The sequence below is a fragment of the Misgurnus anguillicaudatus genome, chromosome 19 (assembly GCF_027580225.2).
Source record: "Misgurnus anguillicaudatus chromosome 19, ASM2758022v2, whole genome shotgun sequence".
In the NCBI taxonomy this organism is placed as follows: Eukaryota; Metazoa; Chordata; class Actinopteri; order Cypriniformes; family Cobitidae; genus Misgurnus; species Misgurnus anguillicaudatus.
In genome coordinates this window covers 5,979,942-5,994,564 of record NC_073355.2, presented here as the reverse complement: position 1 = coordinate 5,994,564, position 14,623 = coordinate 5,979,942, and the positions used below count along the sequence as shown (strand labels likewise).

The 14,623-nt window shown below is 36.8% G+C and overlaps 1 protein-coding gene across 1 annotated transcript in view; it reads left to right on the top strand.

Moving 5' to 3' along the window:
- The first annotated feature begins 1,757 nt into the window (after positions 1 to 1,757).
- Positions 1,758 to 14,623, top strand: part of lmtk2 (lemur tyrosine kinase 2) — a 42,230-nt gene continuing 29,364 nt past the window's right edge. The window contains exon 1 of the mRNA XM_073856832.1: positions 1,758 to 2,291. Within this exon, the coding sequence (XP_073712933.1) occupies positions 2,126 to 2,291 (166 nt within the window). The 5' untranslated portion in view covers positions 1,758 to 2,125. The remainder of the gene's footprint in view (positions 2,292 to 14,623) is intronic.

Below are 14,623 nucleotides of genomic sequence, written 5' to 3'. Positions count from 1 at the left end.
TGTTAATTAACCTTGGTAGAACTGTAAATTAACAGTAGATTGCTTTTGCTCTGCTTTTGTTCTTACTTGTGTAGGAGGGATAAAAACGGCATACTCATATCACAAAGAAAGTAAATAAAAACTGCTGTTAAAAAACAGAAAGATTCTACAGGAAAATGCTGTTTTTAAACCAAAACAGTAAAATACTGTAAAAAATGTACATCCTTGCATCCTAAACTCAAGGCAACTGGTTTCCCAAATTAAATGAGTTAGGTTCCAGAGTGTTAATATGGTAACATGCTGTTAAATACTGTATAGGGGAGCTGTTAATTAACTGTAGTAGAACTGTAAATTAACAGTAGATTGTTGATAACTAACTGCACTGTAAAAAAAAATCCGTAGAAATTACAGTGTTACTTGCAGCTGGTTGCCGGTAACTTACTGTAGATTTAAATGTATGTTATTTACTGGCAACATTTTGTTCAAAGTTAAATGAACATTAAACATTAACAAGTCTTTGTCTTTACAGAGTAAAACTAAAATAACAGCATCAAGCAAAGCATTCTGGGAAACAAAATCTGAAGCAAAAAACAGAAAGAGGTTGATGATGATTTCTGGTTCCCAGAATGCTTTGCATGAGGCTGTTATTGTATAGTTTTATTCTGTAAAGATAAAGACTTTATAATTTATTAAACTTTGAACAAACTCTTGCCAGTAAATAACATAAATTTAAATCTACTGTAAGTTACCGGCAACCAGCTGCAAGTGACAATGTATTTTCTACGGATTTTTTTACATTGTGTTGTTAAAAACCGCCCAGAATTTACAGGAAAATGCTGTTTTCAACAAAACAGTAAAATACTGTAGAAATATACATCCTTGCATCCTAAACTTAAATGGTTCAAGGCAACTGGTTTCCCAAATGAAATGTGTTAGGTTTCAGGGTATCAATACGGTAACCTACCATTTAATATAGGAGAGATGGTAATTAACGGTAGATTGCTGGCAACTTAGCTGCCAGTAGTTTACTGTTACGTTACAGCACATTTTAGAAATGTACGTGCACAATTATCTGAAATTATCTAAATATCATTGTTTTTTTACAATTAATTGAATTGTTATTGCTTTTAATGATGATAGTTGATGGCTATAAATATTTTATTTCTCAGTTTCCACTATGATTCGCCTTCATAGACAACAGGTCTAAATTGCAAACATTTCCTAATATGTGAAAGGTGACTGCATACATCCACTAAATTTTTATAATTTAACACAATTATATCAATACTTTTTTTTAATAACTTGAAGATAAAGGACTTGGAAAACTTTACAAGTGAAGGTTTTCAAGCGAAAGAGTTTTTGGTTACCATTCAAATCTGTGGTATTGCCCATGTTAACTCCTTATGTGTGTACTGTATGTGTACAGAGGAGCTCTTACTGTATTTACAGTTATGTGCAAAGGGGAATGGGAACAAAGGATTAATAATAATAATAATAATAATAATAATAATAATAATAATAATAATAATAATAATAATAATAACAATAATAATATAAATAGTAATAATAATAATAATAATAATAATAATAATAATAATACCATTAATATTAATATTAATATTAATATTAATACTTAGGTTCAATGCATTGTGAAAGAATATTATAACAGTTTAAGCAGGCTCTCTCTCTGAAAGTACACGAAATTAACAGGAAAAACATGAGCAAACGATGTGTCATCTAAATGCAGTCAGCTTTGTCAGTCACCACCCGCGCGTGCATCGTTCGTGACGCGACGCCACCGACGCTTGACGTCATGAAACATGGCGCTCGTGCGGAAAGGTGATGCTGGACCACTGTGTTTACGGCGGTTTTGATTTTCATACGAACCCAGGAGTTTTACAATGCTGGGAAACGACACATCTACTCGTTTAATCGTCCAGGAGAGGTAGTAAACAAACGAGCGAGGGCGAACGATGAAAATTAACCGTAACTAAGACGCCGGTAGCGGTTAGCCTTAGCTTAGCTACATGAACGTCACAGAACTGTCCTGTGTTAGCTAAAGCTAATAACACAACACATGAATCGAATCATACAAAATGAGTCTTTGACACGGATTTTATAACAATATAGATGTATAAAGATATAGATGTGCGATTTCAGGCGTCATTTGCGTTGTTTATTGAGGTACAGTAGCTCTGGTTGTGGATTAGCCGCAGTGCTGAGGATGGAGGCTCTCCGTGGAGGTGTGTTTCTGTGTTTACTGGGATTTGTCACACTAACACAAGCTGCTCCAGTCTCTTATGAACACTCAGGTAAGATGTCGAGCACTGTCAATGCAATGACAATGAGTGTTTACTGCATTTACTTATGTTGTTTTGTCTCAAAAGCGAGCTAGTGGGTTGCATCACATGATACCTACCTAGAAATCTGTTTTGACAGCTATATAGTATGGACACATGGATACTCCAAAGCACTCAGCAATGCAGGTCTTAATAAAACACAATGGTATTAGTATGATATGTCAGCAGGTGAACAGATAGTTGACCACTCCATAAACAAACCACTTAAATATGTGAAACTATAAACTATTTGCCGGATCAAATTCATAGTGTTAATACCAGATGTTGTTTTTACAAGTGTACCCGACAAATTTATTTGTGTCAGGTACAAAAGGGCCTTGATGTACTTGAAACAGGTCTCTCTTGAATGACATGTTAGATGTGGGCATGTCCTCGTCGTTACAGGTTAGCAAGAGTTACAGTAAAGGCAAATCATAAACCCATTCCAGTTCTTATCAGTAGTAAATGATTGACTTGTTGAAAAAGTACTCTAAGTAAGATGATTTACTAATCACAAGCATTTTATAATCCAAGTTAATCACTGTCATGTGATGAGTAAAAACCACTTTCAAGGTCCAGTTGGCTTCTGGGTTTCGGTAAACAAATCTGCGTTAAACTGGTAGTGATAAAAAATTTATTGAAGGTAGCAGTTATGACAGCATAATGCAGTCTGTGCTGATTAATAGATGTTTACCAAATGGAGTCTTATTGCTTTGGTTTCTTGGTCTTGTGTAAGACACGACCCTATTTACAGTTACAATAACATAAGGCCTTTATAGACACAGATTACGGAAAATACACAGGATTTGGTTCATTTACACTGCAATCTGTGCATCCATTCACATACATACCGTGAAGATCCTGTAAAGACACGTGACGTATTTACAATCCTGCACTTGGCATTCCGTAAATGTTATGCCAATGTTACTGGGTCCCCTTCACGGGAGCGACCCCAGAAACAATTACTGGAAGTGTTTGCATTCACAAGAAAGGCACACTGGCAATTTTATGGGACTTTTCCGGGATCAGCGTTCTGTTGTATGAACTTAGAATAACAATACTGGCTTGACCAGCCACCTTTAAAGGAGCATTTCACCCGTAGAAACATTCATCTTTATTAAAAGTGGATCATATTTGTAGTCGAAATGTAACATACATTTCTAATTAGGTGCCTATTTGACCGAGAAAAGGAGTTTTTGTAGTCTCACCCCCTCTTCAAAGATATAGGACTTCCTTCTTTCAATGATGCAAAATGATTCCACTCAGCGCTTTAAAAACAAATACAATAAAATCTTAAAATCGATTCGGAATCGAACAGGAAGCCAGTGCAATGAGGCGAGGATGGGGGTGATGTGTTCACACTTTTTGGTTCCTGTTAAAAGTCTAGCCGCAGAGTTCTGGACTAACTGCAAGCGCGAAAGTGCATTTTGGGATATTCCAGTATAAAGTGAATTGCAGTAGTCCAGACGTGAAGAAATAAAAGTATGCATGACTAACTCAAAATGTTTCAACGTTAAAAAAGGTTTAATCTTAGATAAAAGCTGAAGATGGAAAAAACATGATTAATGCAAATGGGTGAAGTGTCCCTTTAAAGAGCCCCTATTATGTTGCTGAAACAATGTTTTTTTGTGTATTTGGTGTAATACAATGTGTTCACGCAGTTAAAGGGGACATATCATACAATTTCGGACTTTTTCCATGTTTAAGTGCTATAATTGGGTCTCCAGTGCTTCTATCAACCTAGAAAATGTGAAAATGATCAACCCAGTAACTTAGTTTTGGTAAATAATTCCCTGCAAGAATGTAAAAAAATAGGTAATTGAAATTTGGCTCCCCTTGTGATGTCAGAAGGGGATCATCTTATAATAATACCGCACTCATCCTGTTTCTATGGCGACTGACAACAACTGGCTCCTGTTTTAAAAGTTGCGATCATGCGCTAAACTTTTCCCCCATTTCTTTATGAATGAACCGTCTTTTTTGTACCTAAAATGTTTGCTCAGAGAGTTAGAGAGAAAGCACACTGAATGAGCAATCACTATTATAGTTCAAAAGGCAAACAGTCCTTATTATGTAAGATGACTTAAGATAAAAAAGTCACAGTGACAGCACGTAGATGTTTGAACCTGGAAAATGAGTGGATTAAGCTCTCAGAGAGGAATAATATGGATATAGATTGTATGCATATGTCAGGCAACTTACGAAGTAGAATGCTGCTGAGTATTACATTAATGGGCATTTTTGGTTCTGCACAGGTCCTGGTCGGTTCATTACTAACTCTAGTTTACAAGTTAAATATTTTTTGCTAAGGTTTGCATATGGTGGTGTGTTTTTTGATGACAGCTTTTCTAAAATTATATCCTATTCTATTACCAAAATAAGAAATATCACAGTATCGCCTTGTTTGCAGTATCGGAATGTATTGCATTGAATCGTATTGCGACTCTTGCCAGATTCTTGCCGATACACAGCCCTATCGTTAACATGTGCTAATGCACACACACCAAAGGAAATTTAAAATCGTGAATTGGATAATTGGTGTTTGTACGGGTCCGTGAAGACCTTTACTTCCTGTCACTCGTTGAATTTAGAGATAAGACAACCGCTATCTAACAGTCGGGACGTTTGTTTCGTTTTCCTAAACTGAAAACGAAACTTCTGCCATGAATCTTGTATGATAAAAAAAAATCTATAATGTGTTTTTGAGAATCGATTCAGTATCGGCAAAGATACACACGTGTATCCATATTTTGTTGCACCCCTAATGCTATTGTGTTCTTTATTTATTACAGTTCTTTGAACTTTTTCGTTCTTTTTTATTTAAATTGCCTACCCTTTATGATGTCAGTAATTAATGTGCTGCTAATTTCTGATTTGGGAAGCACGCCTCTTCCTGCTCGCCCTGTTCTGCAGATTTATTCATAAAAAATTTTTTTTAGGGCATTTTATGCTTTATTTGGATAGTATTGTAGTAGAGAGTAGACAGGAAAGTGTCGGGTTGAAATAGGGGAGCGGGATCGGCAAAGGACCCCAGAGACGGGAATCGAACTCGGGTCGCCGCGAGCACACTGGCGCTATATGTCGATGCACTAACCATGGGGCTATCTATCGGCGCCGACAGATTTATTCATTCTGAATGTGGACACGCAAGTGTTACATTGGACTTGCTTGATTGCCACTAACTATCATGTAATTTTCTTGGTCATGCATATGGCTTTTCATTTGTAAATCTGGTTGAATTTGCACATTGTTTCATGCAGATGAGTGTACCTAAATGTGTAAAGTGCAAGTTATAGTCGTGCGTAAATTTCCGTTTGTGACGGTGAGAACAAAGATGGGCCAAGATTTGCAGTGGTTAAACTAAAACTGCAACAAAAGTCGCTTTCTATTTACCTTCATTACTGCTAGTCTTCTCAAATCATACATAACAAACTTCTTCTACTTCATTTTTGGGTTTTTCTCATAGATATGTATAAAGGCTAGATGTCTTATGGCGCTTTTCCATTGCATAGTACCCCACGGTTTAGTTTAGTTTGGGTCAGGTCAGCTGTGTTCAGCTCACCTCACTTTATTCTCACTTTAACAGGTGAAAAAAAACAAGTGAGATGGTAAAATCTTTGTTTTCCATTTAGTTGCCTAATAATTCTGCACACTAATAGTTGCCTAATAATGATGTACATAGAAATATTCTCTTATGGGGGCAGTCACACCAAAAGCGTTTATGGCAGTTGCAGGCGCCTTTTTTGAATGATATTCTATGGGCAGGGCGCGTTTGCGCGCTGTTTTTGCGTGCCGAGCGCCTTGCGTTTTTTTGCCGGCTGCCGCGCACGCGTTTTTGAAGGAGCGCTGAGAGCGGAGAAGCGCCTGACGTCATTCGCGTCTTCCATTGTCCAATCGAATGAGGGGAGAGGCGGGCCTTACGTTGTGGTGAGGGAAGTTTACAGTTGCTTTGAAGAACCGGACTCCACTCGCTCACTCTCTCCTGCGTGTTTGTGCACCTCTCACCCTCAAACAAGGTCAGAGCAAGCGCCCTCTTTTTTAAAGTTTCTGCTAATATGACAGTTAACAGCAAAAGAGCGTTCATGCTTCAATATTTGATTGACAAGACAGCCGACTCGGTGGTTGCTTAGCAATATGAAAAGCCGCGTCGCACTGCTCTTTTTTAAAAAAGGCAGTGCGTCGCGCCTTGCGTTTGCAAGCGTTTAAAGCGCTTTTGGTGTGACTGGCCCCTAAGAAAGCCAAAATTTCACTTTTACTACTTAAATGTTCAGGTTTGAGGGTTTGTTAACTAGTGCTGCCTCACGATTAGTCACGACTAATCGTTTGCAGAATAAAAGTTTTTGTTTACATAATAAATGTGTGTACGTACTGTGTATAATAATTATGTTTATATAAATACAAACACATAAATGTATAATTTTAAGAAAAAAATATATTTATATAATAAATATTTATATTTATATATAATATAGATTATATATAAATATAAACATGTATATACACATGCAAATGTTTCTTAAAGCAACTCCAAAGAGTTTTTTTTACCTTAAAATAACGTTTCCAATAAAGTTTCAGTGGTTCATCCACTCGAAACAGGGTGACGGCACTTTCACATTCGCTTTGCAGCCCTCTATCGGCCAAAACCGCACCAAAGAAGTTTCCAACCGTCGGGTAGTGGTCCTGTAGTTCGAGTGAAAACTACAAAAACTTGCTTTACGGCAGACCTACAATCCAATCAGAGCCAGCTATGCTGCAGTATTTACGACAGTGGTAATGAACAATTACGCTTCTAACCTGTAGGGGGAGCAAAGAGCCAGAGTTCTTTAGTGTTGCTTTAATTATATACATGCATGTGTGTATGTGTATTTATACATAATTATTATACACAATACACCCACATATATTATGTAAACAAAAACTTTTATTCTGCAAACGATTAGTCGCGACTAATCGTGAGGCAGCACTATTGTTAACATTTTGAATTGAGCAAAAGCACTGTAGTTGTACAATAACAAAAGTAATCCTCAAAAATACAACTTGCCTAATAATTCTGCACACGGTGTATAGCAGAGCACAGATGACAACATTTTTGCTCGAGACAGCGCAAGCTAGCCTAGCACAGGTAAAGCTAATCTACATTATAGCGATGAAGCTGCAGTGACGATTCTCTCAGACCAATCAGGGCGAGACATCTAGCCTTTATACATATCTATGAGTTTACTGTCCAAGCTGCTGCTTCTTTGGCTGTTTCATTGCTACTGTGGTTACACAGGCGTATGCCTACTAGCGTTCTGCACATGTAATTGCATGTCGACGTGGATGACAACGCAGAATAAGGATGCAATGATAAATGCCGATATACTCTAATAATACCTGACAACTATTCAGAATCGCACAGCAGATAATATGCACAGCTATTTCATGTACTACGGCTTTTGATCAGTAAGTGCTTATCAATTTGGAATCACTGTTAGTTTGACTCGTTCATAACATGCATTTGAAAAAGCAACACTCTTCAAACATAATTATTATACATATTCTTTATTATCATGAAAATACCTGAAAAGGTTTGAAAAAGAGCAATTTAAATATATCCTTAAGCCATTTCCTGGAGCTGCGTGTTAATGTTTGGCCTATATTGAGTTTCTGCATGAGAGCGCCCTCTTGCTTTTGGATGTATGGCATTTCACTGAGAAGCATAGCAAGCATCATTGGCCGATTTATCGGTGCACCCCTAACGCAGAAGTATATATGAAAACCGAAGCAAAGCCTACAGCCTCAAGGCTATGGCGTAGGACTTACACACAACTATAATGAGCCCTTAAGAGGTGTCATTGATAGTTGACTGTTTCAACTTGCTCCTCTGATATTATTTCCTGTAATGGACTTGAACATCAAGGTGACCAAGTACCCTTTGCCATACACAGAAAACATGGTGACTTTATCATCATCATCATCATCATTGTTTATTTTCATTTGGGCTCTTGCAGTGTCATGCTGTCATTATTCTGTATGAGTAATCCTGTTAAAGTCAGACAGTCATTTTTAATGAAACAAACCTGTTCACAGCCCAAAATGATTTATTACACCTGTACTAATGGTTGACATCTAAAAGGAAATGGCTTGAAACTAGAGAACAAGTAGGTTGCCTGAACATCTAGTTAAATCTAGTGGTTGTTTAGAGTCATGTATGACTTTTAACTGCACATCCGGAGGTAATAATAGTTTATTGCTAAAGGTGGGGAATTTGTTACAAAAGCGGCGCTTTGATGGCTGTAGTGGAACTTTAAAGAGGCTGAATTGGCAGATCTAATCTTTATAATCTTAAAAATGTTGCATTGTAAAAGGTCAGTTTCACTTAGCACTATTTATTCACAACATCTCTGGAGAGGGTTTTAGGGCAGGCATATCAGTCATCAGTATTTTTGGTCAGTTTTCCAGGAAGACAAAGTGTTTTGAATTTGAAATGCATTTGTTTTGTCAACATTTAGAAGTATAACATAAATATTGCTGAATAAAATGGCTGAATAAAAATGAAACACGATTGATTTCATGGTGTTTAACATCTAGATTGACTTGCCAAGGCTCTCTCTGATGAGTCTTGGTTTTAAGTGGACAGTTTAAAACTACCCAAATCTGTCCAAACACCTGCCAAATTAAGAGTACAACACCCTTTCCAACTTGGGTCATCTCTATCTCAGTGTGTTTGAAGTTCAATTTATTATGCAAGGGGACTGAAATAAGAGCTGGTAGCTTGGTGTTTATTAGTTTGAGCAGGAGCTGTTTGTCAAGTCTTAACTTAACTACTGTAAGCCCTTGAGTCAGATAAAAAATATAGGGAGGTGATTTTTGACTGTTTGACACTCATCAGATGAGCAGTTCAATCTAATGCTCCTGCACAGAGAAATATAACCATTTGCTTGAGTAACTTGAGCTGAAAGTGTCCTTTATTAATTTTGTTCCAAATAGATAATTAAAACAAACCTTTACGATAACATTTAGTTACAGAATTATTGATATGGGAAGAAATTCACCTGTAACCTCATTTATTATTAATGACAACATGCAATATATGAAGAGTTTCGTTGCAAAACGAGATAAATCCATTTTTTAACATTTTTGTCAAAACATGTTTATTATTATGTTATCATGTTATTATTTTGTTTTATGGTGCTACTTAGCTGTATTTTTTAAGTTATGAAGGTTTAAATCAAAACAAACCAACTGCTGTTGCATTGAAATTAATTGAAATGCACAACCAAAAAACCTGATTTCTGAACAATTAACAAAACGGTGGTTATCTTGTTTTGCAACGAAACTCTTCATATTGCCTCTAAAAAACCTCACACTTGATGTGATTAAATAAATGTGGGGAATTCCAGATGGACAGCAAACTCAGAAAATCAGAAAAGACCCTAAACATCTATTCAATTAAATTTTTCATTTATAGTTTAGTAAAACCTTAAATTTGAGTATTTATGTGTAGAAGTTTACTTAAAAAAAGGCCACACATTGAGTTTTACTAATATAATCTTACATTTTTATATTGTATGCCTTTAGTAAAAAGTTTGTTCAGTGTTAGATTTAGTGAAATTCGTTGAGAACTTTTCATAAACGATTATTATTAATTTTATTGATTAGTTGTTGCAGCCCTTTTTTAATTGTGTTTACATCATACCCCATGGATGTGATTAGTGCTGTGTTCAAAATATCTATACGACGATACATCGCCGTGAACGCCTGACGATGCGTGCATCGATACAGTACCTTCCGTGTCGATTCGGATACACTTTTAAAAGTAGTGTGACGAATCGCTGATGATCTGTGATTCATAAGGAAAGGACGCATGTGACCGCGGAGTACGTAGAGTGAAAGGTAGCGGGGTATATTTTCAATTTCTGTGTCCGTTTCGTGGCCACACGAGTATGCACAACTTGCTAACGCATTTGCAAAGAAACACGACAAAAAGCTGCACAAACTATAGCTGTCACATTAATAAACTGATTTCTATTAAATAATATTATTAAGTCTGACTGCATGTTTATACATATATTCATAGATATAGAAAAATTAAATGAGAGACAATAATGCCTAGAGTAAGGCACTGGCTGTTTCTCAATTCCAAGAACGCAAAGAACGGTCTTGCGTCCTCGTGGAGATCGGTCTTGCCAGGCGACCTTGGAAGAACGAATTCGGAAGTTTTGCCGCAATGACTTCTGGGGCGTAAAGCGATTTCAGTAAGTCTGCACTCGATGCATCCTCGATATCAAGAACACATCCGGGTATTTTCATGCGTCCTCTGTCCTTGCGTTCTTTAGAATTGGAATGAACTTCGACCGTTAATGATGACGTAGAGCGAGGAAACGAGGACGCAAGATCGCTGAAGAACGCATATTGAGAAACAGCCACTATCTTTGTAAAACTGCTTTGAAAAAAGTTAAGTACTTATTTAATTTTAAGTATTTCTACAAGTTACCTAGCCTGGTCCAACCAGACTCTCGTACATTCATTTCATTTGTACAGAGAGTCTGGCCACACTCCATTGCAAAGCGTTACTTTTGTTAAGGAGGGTCCTCTGTTGAAGTTTAAAACTATTGGATCTGCCCAGAGTCACTCAAGATCTGCCATAGGCAATCGCTAACATGTGGTCGTGACGTATATCATATGCCGAAACCGGCCTGAAACAACAAGTCTGAATGATCAGACCAACAAAACTCAGAAAACATTGTTCTTACTCCGGCTTTAACTTCTGTATATTCGGCAGTTTTGCAACAACGGACCGAATAGCTTTTCTCACGTCTTTCTCCGCTGCCATTACTGAACTACAACACAAACTGATGCATGACCTCAATGTCATTGTTCCTAGCCACCCCCTTCTGTTCGCTGATTGGACCTGCAGATTTTTGCCTGAGAAATTGAAACTCTACACACAGGAGTCCCAGACGTTGTACTGAAGCGAAATGATAATTAAGCGGAAGCACGTAGGAGGGCGGAGCCAGGCTACAAGTTATCCCAAAAGCTAATAAATGAATGGCAAAAACACAACTGTTACAACACTTTTTTTTAATGTACAATAAACAGATAATAATAATAATGTTACTAAATTCTAAACAAAAATGTAGTTCCAAATTGTCTTGTATCGTGATGCGCATCGTATCATGGACATGTATCGGGATACGTATCGTATCGGGAAATTGTTGGCAATACACAGCTCTAGATGTGGCCTACCATTGACGCAATGACCTCATTTTTGTTTTGGCTCAATTATTAGCTCTGCATCAATGTACCATAGTGTATAGATCACAACAGAAAAATGTAGACATTGAATAACCATTTGTTGGCTTCTAACCCTTTACAGTAATGTTACTGAACTATTTTGTTCACACTAGGTCTCAGGAGGTTCATGGGTACTTTGACTTTTGCTTGTTTAATTTTTAGTTCACATGATGCAAGATTGTTATTCATTTGCTCTGAGTCAAGTAATAAGTAATGTAATACTCTGTTGTAATCCCTTGCCTTGCTGATTTAATTGGACATAGAGCAATACCTGACTTTAAAAACAGTGACTGTCATTGGACAGCTTATGAAGTTTTTCCTACTCTAACACAATTTTTAGCTGTATTTTTGTAAAGTTCTAGCAGGTTGTAAGTAAACTTGCTTGTGCTCTTGATAAAGACAGATAAACCTCAGATTTAGGGCTGCATGATTTTGGAAAAAAAAAGAATCACAATCTTTTAGTCTCTTTAAAAATGTTTAATTGGTTTGAATGACTCACTAATAAATAGGGCTGGGTATTGGCCTCACGGTATGATACATATCACGATACATGGGTCATGCTCCAGTGTATCGTGGTACGGTACAATACGCTGCATGTTGCCTAGACCATAAACCGTAAACTATTATCACACTACTTATGCGCTTATTCATTTTTTTATATATATTGCAGAAAGAAATAATAATACTGTTTGGTTGAACAGAGCTGTTCGAAACCTATACATCAAGCTTCATTTGCACTTCAAACGTCCCGCTTCTTTGAAAGCAAAGCACAGTTAACGCAAACATTATCTGCAACGCGCCACTGGCGCATCCGTGAAAGCAAAGCACAATGAACACAAACTTTATCCGCACTTCAATGCACAGTGAAAGCAAAGCACAATGAATGTGAACAAATGAAGCTTTCAAGTAAACCAATGAAGAATTGTCATTGCAACCCACGGTTTAAAAATCCCAATTTACATGAGGACTGCTCTGACTCCACGACAGCGCCTACGCATATTTCAATGTTCAAGTATTAAGATTTTTGTCAAAGCTTTAATAGAAAGATGAGTCGTTGTAAGTTAGGAATGAGATTGTGTGGTTGCTTGAATTGAGATTGGGATCTTTTTAAGATATTTGTGCAGCCCTACTCAGGTTACTTTAGGTGGATTGTTCTTGTAGTAAGTGTCCTGTTAATGACTTTGGATACATCCATAAATGACAGGTTGTTTTCCTTCATTGGTCTTCTATTCATCACTGTCAGTTATTGATACCTCAGTTATTTATCTCACTAAGTATTCTTGACACTCTAGAACATCTGAATCTTTTATGTCTCATTAAATTTGCAAATACAATACTGCTACTTCACATGTTGCCTCCAATTCGTGTCTTTGTTGTAGTCCAAGAAAAGAAATTTACGTTGGAGATGATAACTCTCATCATCGTTTACTTTGGGGTTTATACCTTTTGCATATCGTTAACATAGTAATACACACCTACACACCAAAGCAAATGTAAAATCGTGAATAGGACTATGAGTGCTCTTTAAACCTAAGTCAATTTTATTTCAGCCCAGCGTGCCACAGGAATGTTAATAGACATAGCTGAATTGTTGTAATTTATGAATAAGTGGTAGTTAACATATAACAACAACAACAAACAAAACAATAGTAAATGATTAGTAAACAACAAGTCTTCAAGCTGCAAAAAGGTTCTGTGTTCATTCCAGACACATAAATATTATGCCAAACAGGTGTTTGTGACCACCTTTCCATTGTTTTGCATCATTCTTTTTTGTTTATGGCTGTTTTGTGTATGGTTTACATAAAATGTGGTTTTTACTTCATACCTTATTTGTGAGAGAAAATGTTCCTTTCACACAGCAGTTTGTCACATTACAGTGTTGCCGCTGTGATTTTACCTCAGGTTTGTCTTATTTCCCTCAGTCACATCTCTACTGGTTGCTTAGCAACAGATGTCTGATCTACATCCTCAAGATTTCCATGTAATTGGAGGGGTTAGATTCTAATGTCATGTGACTTTACTCCCGAGAGTTTTATATGTGCATCCATTTCATTCAAAGGGGCGTGGCTAGATTATAACCCTTTACTCACCCATGCTCGTCTGCTGAACCCAAGGTTAGAGTTAAAAAAATTACATTTCTGAGTAAATTGGGAGAAGTGTTTTTTAATAGTATCAGTTTAATACTAAGGTTTCATTAAAATGAAGCACACACAGCTTAATTTCGAAACACATAAAAAAATGACAGATGTCCCCAAACAGTGGACAAAACTAGTATAGTGCACTAAACATGAACAGGCCTCAACATAAAGGACTGCCCAATGGCGTTCAGTATTCGTACTATTTACTAGTATTTTAGTATTGTCAAGATTTCTCCTACCTTATTGGTTGTGTGTGTTGCGTTTTACGTCAGCTGGTAGAGATGTTAAGATTGCAACGGTGCCGGCGCCCTCTAATTTACATATCGCTAAGCCCCACCCCTCGAAACATAGATGAGCCAATTTCATTTCAGTATGAAATTGCATTGGGACAGGAACTCTGACAACTGCGGGTTTTTAGCGCCATAGAAAAGCATTGTAAGATCATAAGCTTACATTGATTTTATTGTGTTAATGCTGCCAAAATGGTATAACAATGTGCCTGGTGTACTTAGGAGGACAGGCAATAAAACATTTTTATTCCATTTTCTAAACCCAAACAAGACAGAGCAAAATGTCACTTAATGTCCAGATCTGAATATGAATAAAGACATTGATTTTGATTAATAAAACACTTAAAACCCTGCTTACTGTCCCTTTAAGTGCACTCAAAAGTGCATACATGGAGAGACGCGTTTCAAACAACAAGCGAACACAAAAACTTTCTTTTCTTGACACATACATACAAAAAGATCTCCACGCTATTTTTTTTCTGATAAAAACATTTGTTTACGTCTTAAGTCTTAAGCAGCTACCTGTCCACGCTTATTTTAAAGAGACAGTAACCTCAATTAACCTACTTAAGTCTGTGTCAAGACACAGAGAAAATCA